The sequence below is a fragment of the Girardinichthys multiradiatus genome, chromosome 11, assembly GCF_021462225.1.
Source record: "Girardinichthys multiradiatus isolate DD_20200921_A chromosome 11, DD_fGirMul_XY1, whole genome shotgun sequence".
NCBI lineage: Eukaryota > Metazoa > Chordata > Actinopteri > Cyprinodontiformes > Goodeidae > Girardinichthys > Girardinichthys multiradiatus.
In genome coordinates, this window is record NC_061804.1 from 41,705,745 (window position 1) to 41,726,757 (window position 21,013).

Sequence of the window (21,013 nt, forward strand, 5' to 3'; positions counted from 1 at the left end):
ACTTTCCCATGTAATAAAATGTGTCCTAGCATCAGATGATCCTGACGGCTCACTAAACATACGCTTTATTTCTCCTAAAGGATGATTCAGCAAAACTGTTGACAAATGCTTGCCTGTGTGCATCCAGGTAAACACAGGAAGTTGTTGAGAGGACAATTCAAAGTCAACACTAACATTTTAATCTCTTTCTAAGCTTTTTCTTAGAGCATAAATGCCTATTTATATTTATGTTGAAATCATTCTAAATAGTATAAAACAGTATTTAGCAGTTTTTACAAGCTGAATTAAATGTTAAAAGATAAATGTTAAAAAATATCAAAAGCATGAAGGATAATTATTAACTGTTTATCCAATAATTTAGGCCTAAGGCTTTAGAAGCCTAACCCACAGTGATGCAGGGTTAGAGGTAGACTAGATTTGATCAGAAAATGTTTATTTCAGTCATTGCAGACTTGACTTGGAAAAAATGACTTGTCTCTGATGATCTCTGTTATTATTCTGGAAGTGTCAGTGTAGTGGTAAAGCAGTTTGGTTTCATAACTGTATTCTTTTCAGAGCCTACAATAAAGTTTAATCCGGCTCAAAGTAGAGAGGGAACAACAAGAACAAAGTATTAATTATTGAGAGTATCAAGTTGTAAGAAAACATCCTGAATATTAGAATTATGTAATGACTGATACCTTACTGTGATTAAAAAATGGCAGCAAATATTTGTGTCATTCTGGTTTTTAGTAAGGAGTGGATGGATCAGGAACAACATTTAAAGGTTTTAGAATTCAACCTTCACCGCAGGGATCAGTTTAAACTGAGAAAACTGACTCTAATACGGATTTATTTATTTACAGTCCTGAACACCCCATTTGTCTATAATAGTTTGTCTATAATAGTTTGTCTATAATAGTTTGTCTATAATAGTTTGTCTATAATAGTACACCATTTATATAAATCAAGACCAAACAATCTCACCTCCGACTGATCTGTCAGACTGTCCAATCGGGGAAGCTCAGGCAGCTGGGAGAAACGCCGGTCGTAGATACAGAGATGGAGGTGCTTGTCCAGAACACGGAAATCCTCATAGCTGCGCTTCACAATCCAGCTTCGACACTTCAGGAATAATCACACAGCAGTAAGATCCACTAAAACAGCCAGGCTGGGTTTGAGAGCTAATTGCATCTGCAGTTCTCATACTAATAAAGACAAGTGCATGCTATGAGAAATACACTCAAAGCAAAATCTAGGTTCACCATATTTTATTAATCACCACCTGTGACATTAAAGGAAGAGACAAAGTTGATTCTGATTACCCTCCTTGTGGAGGGCGTCTGCTGGATAACCGCCAAGGCCATGGTTGTGTAGGCCACGATGTAATATTTCCATGTTAAAAGTCCTATTTTAATTTGATCTTATGTAATATTCTAATTTCCTGAAAAACTGAATTTTAGTTTTTTATTAGCTATAAGAAACAATCATGAAAATAAACAAATATTTACAAATTGCATTCCAAGCAGTACTATGTGATATCAGTTTTGTGCACACTGATAAGTAGCCTCATGGAGTGGTGGAAATGAAACATGTCGATAGGTCATGCATATAGTTGGCAACAGAAGCAAACAGCTGGTCTTACATCATTTAGTATAGTACATCTATTGTATCTTCTCCTACAAAAACTGCTGGAACTGGTCATCTAGATCCAGAAGATCTCCACTGGATAGATGATCTGACTGGTGACTGGAGGAAGTCAAGATAATGCAGGCACTCCACAGATACATATGCTCCTGGCCACACTGTTGTCTCAATAAAGTCTTATTTTTACAGCAAAGCTTTCTTACTGCTTTCAAACAACAACTCTAGCTCTCCAGTGGAATTTCATACTGGGATTCAGCAATTGTCTTCATAAATAAAGAACATTAGCAGCTTACTCAGCCTTTTCAAGCTGAATACAGAGACTTCAAGCCAACAGCACAAGTGCAAACCCAGTGTTTCATTCAATCCACTCCATCCAGTGTAACCTATTTTTTGTCAAAACAAAAATGGGATTTGTTCATTTTGATCCTATGAAAGAACCTGAAACCCCCACAGAGAGAAACTAGAGGTGGAAAAAGTCCTATGCTTTGATTTGCTACAGACAGACCTATCTGAACTGAAGCCAGGGCTTGTAGGACTGAAGCTGTAGCACACAGCTCAACCGACTGATTCTGGTGCTGTTTTAAAATGCTGGCAGGGAAAGATGCCACAGGGAGGACTCTGCGGGCTTTTCTGCCTCACTTTCATATGGTGCTCCTGGTTACTCCTCCTTTTTTGGTTTGTGGCACTGAACGCGTCTCACTGTGCTACTGTCAACGTGCTGAACTCAAGGCCATGTTTATGCAGGATTTTTTTTTTCCTTTTCCAAATAGAACTGAGGTAGATTTACCGGTTTCCTAAAGGGTGTAAGAATTTAAATAAGCAACAAATGTACGAAACCTCTGAACAGAATGTAATGAAGGTCAGTAGCTTGCAGCATACATGTACACTTTCTCATCAGCAGGATGTCATGTAGATGAGAAGTAACACAGTAAGGTCTGCTGTCTTACCTGGCAGTAAATATGAACCAAATACACCAGCTCTTTAGATTCAAAACCATTTCGTGTCACTTCACACTGCTCATCTCCGAGTGACAACTGAAAGACAAAATGAAGACAGATGCTGGAGCGTTACACATCTGGATCCGAACAACAAAAACACACTGGATCAAATGACAAGAACTGAATTCATTTTAAGCCATACAGTGTTTGACAGGTCTGTAAATACAACTCTGGATATAACCAATACTGTACAGTATAGGATATACCACGTGATGCTAATTACACAGTTTTGGCAACAGTATTTGGTTTTATCTGTGTACATGATAAGAAGCACCTGCAGATCTCAGGAAGAACCACAACAAGCTGAAGCATACACTGATATTTAGAATGGAGAGGAGAGACAACATCCTCCAGAATAATTAAACCATTTCATACCCATGTACTCAAACCACTGTACATCAGTTTGTTGTTCTCTTTAAATGGTAAATGGCCTGCACTTGTATAACACTTAACACTACAATCAGTCACCCACCCATTCACACACTGACGGTGGTGCCTTTGGACAGACTGACAGAAGTGAGGCTGCCATACAATTGGCACCACTGAGCCCTCTGACCACCATCAGTTCAATATTTTGATGATTTATACACATAGCCATATCTCAGGTACTATTAATTTGTTTATTATGTACTGAAATATTTTTCCAATCCCTATTTACTGCAAGTCAACCTTCATGAAACATGACACATTATAACCCTGGTCCACAATACCTGTCAGCGTTCTGCTGGTAGATATTAGTTACTGCAGTCACATAACCCCATTTCCTTACTGCAGTCTTAGAGCAGATCCTAGAAAATTACTTTAAATTCTCTGTTTTCAAAGCAGGTGTGAACATCCCCCTAGCTGCTATGAAAGGAAGCGTGGTGGGAATGGAACGTCCCGTCAGATGGCTCCATTTCGTGCCCAAAAACGTCAAGAACACTGTGAAGGGCAACTCTGTGGTCAATTAGAACCCTGTGAGTTCGATTCCAGACCCATCTGCTGCAGGACGCTTCATACCAGTAAATATCTATATTGCACTCTTAGTAGGTTTGCAGTAAGGAAATGTAGTTTCATGACTCCAACAAATAAAACCAAACAGGAGGTAAAAATTATTTTGGTTTGGTCAGTGTCATAATGTGTCATATTTTATAAAAATCACAAGCACAAAGGACAGAAACAGGGTGTAATATGGGCACGGCGGCACAGGGGTAAGGCATGTATGTCCTCGACGCAGGTTGTTGTGGGTTTGAGTCGTGGTCCATTGATGTTTACTGCATGTCCTCACCCTCTCTCCACCCTATTTCCTGTCAACTCACTTTGAAAATCTTTTAAAAATAACGGCCACTAGTGCCTAAATAAAGGGTGCAATACAAAGTTTTCAGATTTACAATTAAATAATCTGTGAAATTTATGAATCTGTATGACTACCTATTTATTTAATTATGATATACTTAACTAATAATACTTAAGTAGATGACAAAATAAACTAATACACAGTGTTTTAAGTACATGGGTAGGAAATAAGAATAAGAAAGGGACCGAATGAAAGCACCAGTTGGTGAGGACCTGAACTGACCCAGATCCTCTGCAAGACAATGTTTGTGTTTGTGTGTGTGAACGGGCGGATGTGACTTGTAGTGTTCAGTAAGACTATGCAAACAGCATCTAAGAGCAGACCATTTACTATTCACATTGTGTGAATGTGTGTCTGTGTGGGGGAGTACAGGGAGTGTGCCTGCCAAAGTCAGGGAGGATAAAGACATTTGTGTGTTTGTGCTCCCATTTCAGCAAACCTCAGCCAAGACAGTTGTTTGTGGTGGATATTCAGTAAAGAGAGCCTTCCCATAGCTACAATGTCCTTTCAGTGGTTTCTTTCTCTTTGCTTTGACACAAAATAGCATGGCAGCAATTAGCCAATTATCTCAGTTTTGTATACATGACTGAAAGTCTTCCTGTTTGCAGAGAAAATAGTGGAGCGACAAAACAAATCGATCCAATAATAAAAGGCGTTTAAGAAGAGAGTAGCAAATTGTTCTCTAATTTTATTAGAATGAATGCTGGGTATGAACGGAGCTAGAATCACCAGGATGTGGAGACATGTTATGAATACAGGCCTTGTCCTTGGTTAATTATTGTGCTTTTTTTTTTTAGAAATGAACTGAGAAATCAAGCTTGATAAGCTCCAATCAGTTACCAACCAAGCACAAAAAATATCTTTCTCCAAGCAACCAACGTCTCATAGCTTAGTGGTACCAGGTTGCAAAAAAGCAAACACTCTTCAGTGTGGATATTGTTACAGACAGAAAGAAGTTCATGTACATGTAAAAGTAGACAGACATATAATTTTGGCAATATAATGTATTCTCTCATCAGATGGACGCTGGAGGATGATAGCATGTCTTTGTTCTGTGCGTACTGCAGACAGTGCTGCTGTCAATTTGCTTTGTGTCATTTCACTATGTCAAACTCATTCTGCACACCGCATTAGCCCTTATAGTTCACAGTGGTATTCTGTTTCGGACTACCTCCTCAGGTGGATTGGGGGGTAATTCTGTGACAGGACCTTAAGGCTAATAGTGAGGTATAATAAACACATTACATTACAACTCTGCTGCTGAAGTAAATAATTGACTGTTTACAACAAAAAACATTTTGAATGCTGTTCTTATATCCTGTGATACTAAGTTTCTTGGTAAAAGACATTTTCAGCTAAAGTCAATATCGGCAGGTCAGAGCTCTACAAAAATTAGAGATCAGGGATCGTAAATCAGCCACAACATTTGGATTAATGCATCTTTTCCTCATTCTTTATGAACCTCCTGTGGAACTGCTTCATATTCTTGTGATGTAGCCCCTTGAATGGAGAAAGCTTAAAGACATGTTGGACATCCCCTCATGAACTTTTAGGTGAGCTGCAGACTATAGGATGTTGATGGAGTTTTTTTTTTAACTATCAAGGCAAGCTACTGAGTGTCTGCTGGCAGCATTTAGGCATTAGAGATCCCAGGAATGTAGTGTTGTACTGATTGGCTCTCAGAAAAACTGTTCTAAGGTTGAACCTTGAAATGACACAACACTAAACAGTTTCACCATTTTAGCAAATCTTTCTCTGCTTCTCAGTAAATTACTGGCAAAATGAACATAGATTGATTTGAACTGGAATCTGATACAATATTCAAAAACATAATTACATGGATGCATAAAGTTCATTTACATTTTGGTATGCTTTTGTCATGTTATAGCCTTATTCAAAAATGGATTAAATTCATTTTCCCTAAAAACTCTACGAACAACACTCTCTAATCATGTAATCATGTTTATTAGCAAATATATCAAAAATAAAAAACTATACAATCATAGGTATAACAGCCTTTGCCATGCAGCTCAAAATTGAGCTCAAGTGCATCTTCCAGTGATTATCCATATCTACAGCTTGATTGGAGTCAACTTGTGGTAAATTCAGTTGAATGGATTGATTTGAAAAGGTACACATCTGTTTATACAAGTACCTAATGTTAACCGTGAATGTCAGACCACAAACCAACCATGAAAGTCAAAGTAACTGTCTGCAGATCTCTGAGACAGGATTGACTCAAGATACAAATCTGCAAGAAGCCTCCAGTAATGTCCTGATGGTCACTCTGTCAGAGCTCCATCATTGCTCTGTGAAGAGGGAGAACGTTCTCTACAGTAATCCACCAATCAGGCCTGTATGACAGACTGGCCAGACGGAAGCCACTTATTAGTAAAAGGCGCATAGCAGCCCGCCTGGCGTTTGCCAAAAAAAACCTTTAGGACACTCAGAGATGTGACAAAAAAGTATTTGGTCTGATGAGACAACGTTTGAACTTTTTGGCATATATACCAGCCATCATGTTTGGAAGAAATCAGGGAATGCTCCTCAAGTGGTCAATACCATCTCTACATTAAAGCATGGTGAGGGCAGCATTATACTGTGTGGATGTCTTTCAGCTGCAGGAACTGGGACACTAGTCAATATAGAGGGAAATATGAATGCAGCAATTTATCACGATATCCTGTTAGAAAACCTGTACCAAAGCACTCAGCCAGAGCGCAGACCTGAATCCAATATATAGAGACCTGAAAGAGGCTTTGCACTAACCTTTCCCATCCAACCTGAGCTTGAGAGGTTCTGCAAAAAGTAATGGGCAAAACCCCACCAAAGATAGGTGGGCCAAGCTTGTGGCATCATATTCAGGAAGACCTGACACTATAATAGCTGCAAAAGGTAAATAAAGTATTCAACAAGGGCTGTGATTACTTACATAGATGTGATTTTGTAGTATGCATTTATAATATATTTGCAAAAAAAAAATGTTTTCACTTTGTCATAATGGAGGGTTATGTGTTCAGTTTTGAATAAGGCCATTACATAAAAAGTGGAAAAAGTGAATAGTTGTGAATACTTTTGGGATTCACTGTATTTTCATGGTATGTCCGGTATTCTGTAGCAGATCAGCAAGTCAGAACAAGATTTTCCTTCAACATTACATAATGAGCAACCAAGGTATCGAAAACCAGCTGCAAACTGAACCTGCATGTCTAATATCTAAAGATATGGAGGAAGTCTAACCAAAATCACCGCTTACAAGTACAGTTAGAGATAAGGTCGTGCAGGTAATCAAATTTATTGTTCAACTTCAATTTTGGTGCCGAATAATTACAAAAACAACTCAATACCCAAATAAAGATAATTCTTATTTCGAAAGGTGTCTGGGCTGATGTGCCATTCCACATGTTTCAAAGGTTGAACCCAGCTGAAAAGTCAACACCATGAATTGATGCATGGTCGGTACAAAAGTCCCAGAGGTAAACAGCACCATTTAGTACCGGAAAAACTCAAGAATGCAACAACCAAAACTGCAAATGTCAGAAACAGTGTAGGAGTGAAATTACCAGTTCGTGCCTCCTGGCAGCGACAGCATCAGTGAGATGTTTAGAAATGACATCAGAGGAAGCAGAAAGACAAGATTTTTAAAAGGAAAGTATTTTCTACGACATGTTGGTGGGTCATCCAAGATGATACTTATAGAGCAGCGAGCCAGCAGGCCACAAAGTTTATCTGTTTTATCTTCTAAGCCTTTAACCTCAGTCTGCCGTAGAACATGGTGGACGTGGAAATGTTGAGTATTTTGGTAATTTTAAAATAGGGGCCATAATTCTCTAAGGAAGTTACTAATGGTAATTGAGCCAATTGCTAACATGAGATCCTTAGGAAAAGAAATCATAGTAAACTCTAAATTCATGTTGTCCTTGTTTTAATATGGTAAATTTGCTTTCTGATGCCACTTTGGCTCCTAATATAAATAATCATGCTAGAAAAACATACTTTCAATTGTGCTAATGTCTGATCTTACAGGGAAATCAGAATCAGGTGAAATTGGTATCAGGATGTTAAAGAAGGTAAGCATTTCTCATGATGATTGTGGCTCAGTGGGAAGAGTCAATCCCAAGATTGTGGGGATTTGATTCCATCTTCCTCCTGCCACGTGTCAATGTGCCCTTGGGCAAGGCACTTAACCTCATGTTGCCTACCAATCTGTGTATTGGTGTATGAATGTGTGCACGTTTGTGAATGTGATTGGGTGAATGTGCCACTAGTGTAAAGCAATTTGACGGGTCGGTATAACAGGAAAAACACTATAAATTCAGTCCGTATACTAGTTTACCATTTAAAGCTTTCCAGAAACTGAAGATCAATAATGAGCCAGAAAGCTCTGATCAGTGTATCTCTAGTTACTGAATGCTGAAATTCTTGGCACAAGAAAAACAACATACAAAATAAAAAACAGACAGAAGTGGTGGTTTCCAAAAACAACTCTGTGTGTTTAGAGACAATTAGAATGAATACCCAACGACCATTTTAATAGGTTTTATGAAAGACCTAAATGCTAATCCTATTTTAGCTTATCTCAGAATTGGCCACTGTGAACTTGTGTAGTTCAACATAAAATCTGGAAAATTACAAAATATATACACTACTGGTCAAAGGTTTTAGATACACTTTCTCACTTAATAGGTCTCCTTATTTTCATGACTATTTATTAACATTGTAGATTCTCACCAAAGGCATCAAAACTGTGAATAAACACACATGGAATTATATAGTTATATTTATAATTATATAGTTATATTTTAGATTCTTCCAAATAGCCACTCCTCTTTGTTCTGATTCTGCTTTGATCTCTGGGCATTCTCTCCATGAGTTTCATGAGGTGGTCACCTGGTTTTCCAAAGAGTCTTGAAAAAACCTCTCAGAGGTTCATTGAGAGACGGCCAGAGGTTAATATTTCACTCATCACGGCAAAGGGCAGCTACTTTAAGGAATCTAAAATATAAAACATATTTAAAGTGTTTTTTACAATTTTTTGTTTGCTACATAATTGCATGTGTTTGTTCACAGTTTTGATGCCATCAGTGAGAATCTATGTACAATGTAAATAGTCATAAACATAAAGAAAATCATTAAATGAGGAAGTGTGTCTAAAACCTTTGACCGGTAGTGAATGTCATTATTAAAATTTTTGACATTAAAAAAAACATCACATTTTTTTTGTCCACTTCAGGATATTGCCTGGTAGCTTGGAAAGAAAATACACAGAATCACCTGATCTTTTCATCAATGTTTACATTTCTGGAAAAAATGGTAACGTTTTATTTTATTTTTTTACTGTGTCCTGTCCAGTAGAGTAGCACTAAGAATTGTTGTCTGAGTGCCAAGAAGCAGCCCAACAGATTTACTTTCACAAGTGGAGCATTATGGCTAATGCTATAATGGTCCATGTACAAAAGAGAGGTCTACCTGGTCCAAACAAGCCGGCCAACCAGAACCGTCCCAGGATGAAACAGTCCTACCCCCCCGAACTCCAACATGAATCTCCCCACAGGGCCACCGCTAACCAGGAAACAGATATCGAATACATGCCCCCGAACCCAAATGCCATGAATCCCCTCCCCACAGATGACTTCCACCCCCAAAAAGCCGAACGAAGACACACCCACACAGTGCAAGCCCCAAACACGGCCCCGCTCCAAGGACCCCCGTCGCATCCTGCCCCCAACCAAACAGCACACTGCGACAGCAAGGAAAGGGCCCACTATCCCAGTCTCTACCCATAGGCGTAACAGAGCAGACACCACTGAGCACTGTGCTCACAACGGAACCTCCGACCCCACACCAAGGCGGGACAAACTCACCCGGCAAGAAGTCCCTGACCAACGGCGCGCACCTGGGCCAGTGGGCCCCACTACCCGACCACCCCACAACCACATAAACACACCACATCACCGCCACTGCAACGACAGCCAAGAGAGAAACATTAACCAGGTCAGCTCCACCATCGGCGGTCAGCCGATTCAAATGCCGGTGACCCCACATCTAAAAAGAGGACACAACCCCCCACCCCCCCCCACCCCTGCAACCTCTCCACGCCACCCTCCAGGCCTCCGCCCCGATCCCTTCTCCAGACACGACAGCCAGCGCAAGAGCACACTGCCAAAAACTAAAGTAGACAGCAAGAACAAAGCACATAAATGATTTGAATGATGACCAAGAGCAACTCAGACCAACTGAAGTTGTTTAAATGGTCCACGCAGACTGAAATAGTTGTACATTTTTCTGATGTGCAAAAGTGTCAACAATGAAAATTAGATCAGCACCATACCACCATACCTACAACCTTACAGTTTTACACACATTTGTGCACACAGACAAGAGAGGCCAATGAATTGCATCACACTTGAGTAATGGCAAAAGAATTCAGATTTTCTGATCTGATTCGTATTTACAAAAGCCAAGACCTGCTCCAGTATCTGCAGGAGCAGGACCATCTGCATCAAGAACCACAGGAAAAAGTCAAAAATATAAAAACACTTGCACACTTACAGTGGGTTGAGCCTGGTTACACTCCTAGCAGGCGTTTATTCCTTTCAAAGTGAGCACTTTTACACTCAGTTTGATCCTTCTCATCACTTCAACACTTGTCTCCAGTACTGTTCCCACTGGGTCTTTTTCTAAAGACAGAATGGACATGAAGCCTTGTTTTCCCACAGCAGGGTCTAATTTTCAGCTCTCCGGTCTCTTTCACATACAGTGGAGACTCTCCTAGCGTGCGATTCAGAGACAACAATATCACCAGCAGCTGGTGTTAGAGGGCGACCTGCAGTGGAGCGATTTGTTGGATTCCTCAGTGGGACAGCTTTCATCTATTCCATTTTTCACTCTTTTCCATTTAACCACTGTGATGACTAAAGCAAATCTTTTAGTGTTCTCGTTCTAGCTGGCGTCCTTTCTCTAATGGGTAGCACAAGTTTAACACCCTATCTGGTCAGCAGTGGAAAAGAAAGGTTACACGCAATCAAGAAGAAAAACAAAATAAAGAAAAGAAGCTCTTTTCTTTTAGTTTTGTTCCTAGCCGACTAGACTGTTTGCTTTCTGTGTCCCTCTGCCACATGAAATTCACTCGCTTTTTCTTTCTCTCCCTTGTCTGACATGCTGGCTAACCCCTCCCCCCCTCTCCTCTTGTAACCCCTCTCTGGTTGGTGTGTTCCCAGGACAAAGAATGATGGAGGGAGAGAGACTGCAAAAAAGCAGAGGGCAGGAAAGGGGTTTGTTTTTGTCCTTCCACATGTGCACACTCTAGACTATCCGTATACACACAAGCATTTTACCAAGAAATCCCACAGCACATCCAAGTACTCCGTTAAACATATCAATAACAAGTTTTGCAAAGCCAGCTGAAAGTGAAGTTACTCAGAGTCCAAGAGACAAAGAGCTACTGCAAAAAAAACCATTGCAACATCGGTTTCAGAACAAGGGGTAACACTTGGGTTACTCAACTCTGAGTCAAAGTCACCACGAGTGGGAGTAAATAAGAAGCCCTAATCAATAGAAGGCAGATGACACGATTCACCACGGCAACAGGAGGAAATAGAAAACCTACAATTGCGTATTTCTTGCCGATGGATTTGGAAATGTTGATGACGGCATATGGAGAATATCAGCACATACATAAGAAGAAAAGCGATAACGTTGCTACGGCAAAATGTATGTGTATGCATACATGCATGCATACATACAGGTCCTTCTCAAAATATTAGCATATTGTGATAAAGTTCATTATTTTCCATAATGTCATGATGAAAATTTAACATTAATATATTTTAGATTTATTGCACACTAACTGAAATATTTCAGGTCTTTTATTGTCTTAATACGGATGATTTTGGCATACAGCTCATGAAAACCCAAAATTCCTATCTCACAAAATTAGCATATCATTAAAAGGGTCTTTAAACAAGCTATGAACCTAATCATCTGAATCAACGAGTTAACTCTAAACACCTGCAAAAGATTCCTGAGGCCTTTAAAACTCCCATCCTGGTTCATCACTCAAAACCCCAATCATGGGTAAGACTGCCGACCTGGCACCTGATCACAGTGCCAAAACCACTGGTAAATGGTTTACTGACCATGGTATCACTGCTCAATTGGCCTGCCAACTCTCCTGACCTGAACCCCATAGAGAATCTGTGGGATATTGTGAAGAGAACGTTGAGAGACTCAAGACCCAACACTCTGGATGAGCTAAAGGCCGCTATCGAAGCATCCTGGGCCTCCATAAGACCTCAGCAGTGCCACAGGCTGATTGCCTCCATGCCACGCCGCATTGAAGCAGTCATTTCTGCCAAAGGATTCCCGACCAAGTATTGAGTGCATAACTGTACATGATTATTTGAAGGTTGACGTTTTTTGTATTAAAAACACTTTTCTTTTATTTGTCGGATGAAATATGCTAATTTTGTGAGATAGGAATTTTGGGTTTTCATGAGCTGTATGACACAATCATCCGTTTTAAGACAATAAAAGACCTGAAATATTTCAGTTAGTGTGCAATGAATCTAAAATATATGAATGTTAAATTTTCATCATTACATTATGGAAAATAATGAACTTTATCACAATATGCTAATATTTTGAGAAGGACCTGTACATGCATACATGCATACATACATACATGCATATATATATATATATATATATATATATATATATATATATATATATATATATATATATATACAGGGTTTGGACAATGAAACTGAAACACCTGGTATTAGACCACAATAATTTATTAGTATGGTGTAGGGCCTCCTTTTGCGGCCAATACAGCGTTAATTCGTCTTGGGAATGACATATACAAGTCCTGCACAGTGGTCAGAGGGATTTTAAGCCATTCTTCTTGCAGGATAGTGGCCAGGTCACTACGTGATACTGGTGGAGGAAAACATTTCCTGACTCGCTCCTCCAAAACACCCCAAAGTGACTCAATAATATTTAGATCTGGTGACTGTGCAGGCCATGGGAGATGTTCAACTTCACTTTCATGTTCATCAAACCAATCTTTCACCAGTCTTGCTGTGTGTATTGGTGCATTGTCATCCTGATACACGGCACCGCCTTCAAGATACAATGTTTGAACCATTGAATGCACATGGTCCTTGGCAGTGATGCGCCCATCTAGCACAAGAATTGGGCCAAGGGAATGCCATGATATGGCAGCCCAAACCATCACTGATCCACCCCCATGCTTCACTCTGGACATGCAACAGTCTGGGTGGTACGCTTCTTTGGGGCTTCTCCACACCGTAACTCTCCCGGATGTGGAGAAAAAAGTAAAGGTGGACTCTTCAGACAACAATACATGTTTCACATTGTCCACAGCCCAAGATTTGCGCTCCTTGCACCATTGAAACCGACGTTTGGCATTGGCATGAGTGACCAAAGGTTTGGCTATAGCAGCCCGGCCGTGTATATTGACCCTGTGGAGCTCCCAACAGACAGTTCTGGTGGAAACAGGAGAGTTGAGGTGCACATTTAATTCTGCCGTGATTTGGACAGCCGTGATTTTATGTTTTTTAGATACAATCCGGGTTAGCACCCGAACATCCCTTTCAGACAACTTCCTCTTGCGTCCACAGTTAATCCTGTTGGATGTGGTTCGTCCTTCTTGGTGGTATGCTGACATTACCCTGGATACCGTGGCTCTTGATACATCACAAAGACTTGCTGTCTTGGTCACAGATGTGCCAGCAAGACGTGCACCAACAATTTGTCCTCTTTTGAACTCTGGTATGTCACCCATAATGTAAGAGGGTAAGAGGACAGTTTTGCTCAAAATATTGAAATGCACACAACATTATGGGTGCCATACCAGAGTTCAAAAGATGACAAATTGTTGGTGCAAGTCTTGCTGGCGCATCTGTGACCAAGACAGCAAGTCTTTGTGATGTATCAAGAGCCACGGTATCCAGGGTACTGTGGACGCAAGAGGAAGCTGTCTGAAAGGGATGTTCGGGTGTTAACCCGGATTGAGTTTGAAGAGTTTTCTTTATTTTCATGACTATGAATATTGTCGCTTCACACTGAAGGCATCAAAACTATGAATTAACACATGTGGAATTATATACTGAACAAAAAAGTGTGAAACAACTGAAAATAGGTCTTATATTCTAGGTTCTTCAAAGTAGCCACCTTTTGCTTTGATTACTGCTCCGCACACTCTTGGCATTCTGTTGATGAGCTTCAAGAGGTAGTCACCTGAAATGGTTTTCCAACAGTCTTGAAGGAGTTCCCAGAGATGCTTAGCACTTTTTGGCCCTTTTGCCTTCACTCTACGGTCCAGCTCACCCCAAACCATCTCAATTGGGTTCAGGTCCGGTGACTGTGGAGGCCAGGTCATCTGGCGCAGCACCCCATCACTCTCCTTCTTGGTCAAATAGCCCTTACACAGCCTGGAGGTGTGTTTGGGGTCATTGTCCTGTTGAAAAATAAATGATGGTCCGACTAAACCCAAACCGGATGGAATAGCATGCCGCTGCAAGATGCTGTGGTAGCCATGCTGGTTCAGTATGCCTTCAATTTTGAATAAATCCCCAACAGTGTCACCAGCAAAGCACCCCCACACCATCACACCTCCTCCTCCATGCTTCACGGTGGGAACCAGGCATGTAGAGTCCATCCTTTCACCTCTTCTGCGTCGCACAAAGACATGGTGGTTGGAACCAAAGATCTCAAACTTGGACTCATCAGACCAAAGCACAGATTTCCACTGGTCTAATGTCCATTCCTTGTGTTCTTTAGCCCAAACAAGTCTCTTCTGCTTGTTGCCTGTCCTCAGCAGTGGTTTCCTAGCAGCTATTTTACTATGAAGGCCTGATTCACACAGTCTCCTCTTAACAGTTGTTCTAGAAATGTGTCTGCTGCTAGAACTCTGTGTGGCATTGACCTGTTCTCTAATCTGAGCTGCTGTTAACCTTCGATTTCTGAGGCTGGTGACTCGGATGAACTTATCGTCGTATATATATATATATATATATATATATATATATATATATATATATGTTTATGTGTGCATATATATATATATATATAAATATATATATATATATATATATATATATATATATATGCACACATAAACACACACACATACATGTATATATGTATATATCTTTCTGTTTGGACTGACAGTATACCGCCTAAGGGAACTAAAATCAGCACTAGAATAGCATCAACTCTTTAGGCGACGAGAGAAAAGAACCTCTTTCATTAAGGTTCTGGGGAAAGGTTTGCAGAGAAATCCAAAATCAAATAACCTGGAAACAGTTGATGTTATTGAAGTTTGTCACCAATTTGTCTTTAGTTTGTTAACATTTTAGTCGATTTCACCAAACTACAGCGTGACATTTCCGATGGTTGTAAACGTATATGGTGCCCCCACAACTTCCTGTATTGTACTTCCTGTTTAAAAAACCCACTGAAGTGGTTCCATATGCCACATAGACAGTAAAATTTAGCATTGACAATTTTCTTTGTCGATGTTGTCAACTACATAGAATAATCATTGTAGCCTAGTATTGTAGCATATAGCTCCTTACCTGAAAAGTTAATTAAATGACCAAAACTGTCAAAGTACTAAAGGCCTTAAATTTAAAAAGCGAAATGTCCAGAACCCAAAGAAATCTGCCTGGATGTAGCTAACCAGGTGAATTGCCAACATGATGCTTTTTAAAAAAATAAAATGACGGTTACCTTTTAAATAGCTTCATGCACATTTTTTACTTCCTCTGACTTTATTTTCACCTCATTGATACAGGAAATGAGGTGCGTTCATTGATCAGGAAAAATTTATTTTCAGTTTCTGACCAAATGTTTATTGGGCTGACTGGTATAACTGAAAAATGTCTTTCACTAGCTCATTTGATGGTGCTTCTCTCAGCATTATCTCATTGTCTCATCTTCCTGATGTTCATTTTTAAATTGTTAGCTGCAGAGTGAATGCAGGAAGTGCTCTAAAGGACTTGGTATCACAAACAAATTTATCTCAATTTGTATACAGTTAACATAAGGGAGAATATGTGAGAGATCATGTCCCTGATTATCAAAGGTATGCTAAGCCATTATATGCCTGCCTAAAGAAGCGAGAAGGAGAAGAGGAAAAAGTGACAAAGAAGAACTGGACATGGACTGCATCACACCAGAACGACCTGGATAAGCTCAAAGAAGCAATCCAAGAAGCTGTGAGGTTGGAACCGAGGAGCTTGACTGAGAAGTTAGTGGCCTAAATCAGCTGTGAAGATGAGGACTCTATGCTGAAAGTGAGTAATGAAAACGGGGGCTTGGTACTTTGTGGAGTTACACTTTATCATCTGTTGAGAAGAAATTCCCCCAAGAAGAAAAGGAGTTAGCAGTGCTTGCTAGATACTGGAGCAACCTGAAAGACATAGCACAAGGACAGCAGATTAAAGTCATCACTCAGAGCCAGAAAAGGAACGGTGGAAAGCACAAAAGTAACCAATACGAGGTGGGGAAGATGGGAAGACATCCTGCTGGACCCCAACCTTGAGATTGGCCCAGCAAAAGCAGCCAGCAAGAAAACACCCTTACAGCCGTCTGCGAAAGAAAAGAGTGGGTCCTATACACTATATACCTACTGGGGAGTTCATTCTCAAACAGCACGGTCAAGAGAGGTGTCGCCAGAAAGATAAAACTCCCGGTAGTGCCCAGGCAGGAGAAGTGACAGCAGTGCTGAAGGAAATGTTGGAGTTGATAAGGGGAAGAATTAAAAGAGCAAAGATAATCACAGACAGCCACTAATGTGCACAATAATAACTTAAATGAAGACTTATCCATTTGGGAAGAAAATGGATTTGAAAGCGCCAAAGGAAAGTTAGTGGCCTATCAAGATCTGTGGAAAAAGATCGCCGAGTTGAGGATGAGCCTGGAGTTTGAAGTGGAGCACCAGAAGGGTCATACCCGAGAAGGGGCTCACTGGCGTGGAAACGCTGAGGTGGATCGCTATGTTCAACAGAGAAAAGTTGTCTTTGTTGGGATTGAGAAGTGGGACAGAACGCCACAAGGAAGTACGTGGATGAGGTGGTACGGAGCGTGCATGAGTCCTGGGAATGAGCACTGAATGACAAACAGCGAGTCAGTAGACCCTCCCCTGCAGCAGAACTCAACCAATGACCATTCTCTTCACAAGAAGTGGGGCGGAGCTCCAATGACAAAACAGGGAAGCCAACGCTTAAGGTGCCATTCTGTGAGGGACAACGAGTGTGGGTGAGAGCATGAGATCACCCTGTGTCAACAGCAGTGAAACCCAAGTACGATACCACTGACAATGTGAAGCAAGTACTGGATCGTGACACAGTGTTGTTACAGAAGAGAGGGATCCAAGGAGTCGAACAGCTCAAGCCAATTCTCAGCTAAGGATAACCAGAAACCGGAGAGATGGCCAGCGAACCAAGCATCATGCCTCTCTACATCGGACTGGTTGCCATTTGATGAACAACTTCAAGGCTTTGGACAGGAAGAGCCTCGAGAGAATTGGAGTTAGCTAAAAAAGGATTCCTGTCAACGGAAGATGAAATGTTGAACTGGAAGAGAAGCCTGGCTTTGTGTCGACACCATTGCCTTAGTGCTTGAGATACTGCTAAGCAGACCTCATGTCACCCATCGTGCACCTGCTAAGATAGTAACTGCAATAATGGAGGCGCTCTTAGCATCATCACATATTTAGGGCGACTAACTCTCTCTCTCAGAGGTCAGGGCAAATGGATTTGGCTTGCAAAATTAGCTAGCTTGGTGGCTTAGAGCTTAGGATGTGGAGTACTCTCTCTCCTTTACGGGCTACAACTCACTTCCGATCTACCCATTATGGTTTGGCTTATGACCTATGCAGCTCTCTTCCATGACACAACTGCTTCTCCCGATGCCTCGTCGAGTGACACCCAACGTCCACCTTTTCACTTCCCTTGGCTGGCCGCCCAGAGATGGATCAGAGAAGTAGTCTAGCACTACAGTCTCAATTTTGCTTGCTAGAAATGCATGCTTCTATAGTTTGGTCAATCTCTTCATTTAGTTTTCAACCCTGGAGGTGATTATCCAGGGTCAACATTATGTTCCTGAAATATCCACTTATGGGCCTCCAATATATCTCTCCAGGACCCTGTCTCCTGTTCCAGATGTGGAATTTCAGCCTCAGTGCTCAGATACCTGGGGGTTACGCCTGAAGCCCACTGGTGTCACCACTGTCTCTCTATTGCTGTCGACTATACTACAGTGACAAGTGTTTTCTGCATTGAGGGTCCTGGGGATCTTCCCTATATCTCCATGACCATTAGCCAAACTCTTCAGACATGATATGAGATGACCTGGACATCGGCCTTCAAGGCTGCCGCGCACACCTTTAGGATACAGACACATTCATGGGGAATGTATCTCCCTATCATCAGTTACATCTGGGAAGATCCTAAAGATAGATTGTGGTTGCCCACCCTGCATCTACTCGACGGAAGGATTGTTTCTGTTGGCACCCCTAGCTCCCCTGATTCGCCTCCTCCAGGCACTGACGACAAAGGACGCCAGGTGTCAATCACCACTGTGAACAGCAGCACTCAAACTTCTGTCACCACTGAGACCGCCACCTGTTGAACCTCTGCTGGTGACGATGAAGAGCAACCCCAGCCTGTCTCACTGGAGTTTCTGGTCTCCCAGGCATCCACCACGGATGACGCCGTGCGACACGACATGAATCTTCCATGATTACCTGATGAATTACTGACCGAGGTCATATCAGCAATCCCTCCTAGGAGGGAGGGGTTAGCTCATCGGACAACGAAAACTATGCACAGCAGCAGTTCTGTATGCAGCCCAAATGTTAAAACAACGTTTTCCCAGACAAATCTTAAGTGGTTAAAAGATCCATATATCATTCCAGAAATTCCTTTTAAACTTATGTCAGCAAACCATTGTAGCTGGGCTAAACTTCTGTTGGAAAAATGTATATAAGTTATCATTGTTTAGTTAAAATCATGTTTGTTTGAAGTTCTACTATAGTTAAGATGATTCCTATGATTGTTCTTTTAGTGTGAAAAAGTGTTTGTGGAAGGTTAAGGAATGCGGTCTGGAGTGGATCACTCTCTGGACATGACAAGCTTATACCATATATGGGAATGACTACTCTTTTAGGTTGAAATCTCTGTAAGAATTGGCTGAACAAATTCATGCTTTTTGCTTGTAGGAATCTGAGTTGTAAATAAAAGGCTGGTGCAAGGATTTCTCCCTTTGTGAGAAGGAAGTCGCTGTTCTGGCAGAGGACTGTCTCGCCCTTGCAAGTCAAACTTACTTGGTTCACCTTGTGTCTTATTTTACACTTGTCTTTGTTTATAAGCTTTCTAACCTATCAACTTCGGTGTCTGAAATCATTAAAACGCCAAGATCTACAACAGCAATCCAACATGTGCTGCGGAAAACAGGAATAGTGACAGCACTCACTTCTGAGCTAAGCCCAGCTTTGTATTCCAGTTATCTGAGACTTCTGCTCACCTCAGTCTGCCAGGCACAGCTTGCAGTCTCTCTAGTATATGTCTGCTTATAAAAATAATAATTCAGTGATGACCTAGTTAATTCCGCCCACTTATATGCTATACCAATGAAAAGGTAGGCCACTACATGCTCAGATGATGTCCAAGAAACCTAACTTACTGTATTCTAAGCTGTCATTGGGGAAAGAAAACCCCAAAAAATTCAGTTTTAACAAAAGAAAGGAATATCTAAATTTTTAAACTTAGATTAGAAAAAGATTAAAAAAAATGTATATGGTTTTGGAATTTACAATAACTTTTCAAGGGTCCAGTGCAAGTTGGAGTTTGGAGAAACATGACCCATATTTCAAGTAATTCATTTTTCCTTTTTTGTAAGGGAAAAGGTTCCTGTGCTGTCTGGAAAATATCATTCATGTATTTTGCAGGTCAGACCCTGTTCCTGATACCATTGTCTCAAAGTTAAAACCATCCATCCATCTATCCAACCATTTGTCTTTTCTAAATCAGAATATCAATCCATTCATCCATCTTTCCACATATTTATCTAACTGTAAATCATTAGTTTGTTCCTTCCTCATGCCAACATCTGTTTTTGCATTAAAATATCCATTTGTTAATTCATAGTCCTTCCGTCCAGCTACCTGCTCAAAATTATACACGTTTGTCTATTCATTCCTCCAATGGTCCCATTTCTGCAGACTCTCCATCCATTCATTTGCATATTCATTGATTGATGCCTTAATGGGGGTTTTCACATGACGTCGCGGTCACATGACCGCACTTTGCAATCGCCATCTTGGGTGGCATCTGCAGCCTGTTTTCGTTTTTTTTGTGTGATCAGTGAAGTAAAACTCCGGACCATTCATTTTAACTATGGGGAAAACCTGCTTAATTGTGGGTTGTGCTGCATGTGGTGTTTAAGACCAACGTTCATTCTACCATCTGCCAGCTGTGATAGAAAATCAGTGTGAGAAAACAAAAACAATGAGTACACAAAGTCGGCTACTGTGGCTGAACTGGATATCTAGGGCGCATTTGGACGTCTTGAACCTCACTCACGCCCGAGTGTGCAGTGCACATTTTGTGACAGGTAAATAAATAATGTTCATCTGTATTTATTGTAATAATATTCTGGAAAGTAGTCTGCCAAGACTGTTAGCTGATCAGTTGATTTTGAGCTGGGCACTCAGCACTGCCACCTAGCACTCAGCACTGAGACCTAGTTCAGTAAGCAGCGCACTCACGCATTGACCAGCTAGATGTAGGCTGCAATTTACATTTAACTGTTATGCTGTAAGCCGACATGTATTACTTAGTAATATAACGATTATGTAATTATCCAATAAAAGGCAATATTGAAGTTATTATGGATTTTTGCCTATGTTGTGGCTATGAAAAAATAGTTGTGCCCCCTATTGTCCGGATTTGCGTTAGACAAACCAATAGGCAGTACATATAGATCCACCTTGTTGCTCTTGAGACACATGGGCTTATCA

At 40.8% G+C, this 21,013-nt stretch overlaps 1 protein-coding gene across 4 annotated transcripts in view; it reads right to left on the reverse strand.

Annotated features, from left to right (window-relative positions):
* Positions 1–21,013, reverse strand: part of arhgap32b (Rho GTPase activating protein 32b) — a 154,972-nt gene that overhangs the window by 38,005 nt on the left and 95,954 nt on the right. For 3 of the 4 annotated variants that reach the window (XM_047379305.1, XM_047379304.1, XM_047379302.1), the window contains exons 6-7: positions 2,574–2,660; positions 967–1,104 (exon numbers count right to left, since the gene is read on the reverse strand). In XM_047379305.1, the coding sequence (XP_047235261.1) occupies positions 967–1,104; positions 2,574–2,660 (225 nt within the window). Of the gene's footprint in view, positions 1–966; positions 1,105–2,573; positions 2,661–10,512; positions 11,066–21,013 lie in introns of those variants that run through there. The other variant, XM_047379306.1, reaches the window with a different exon arrangement.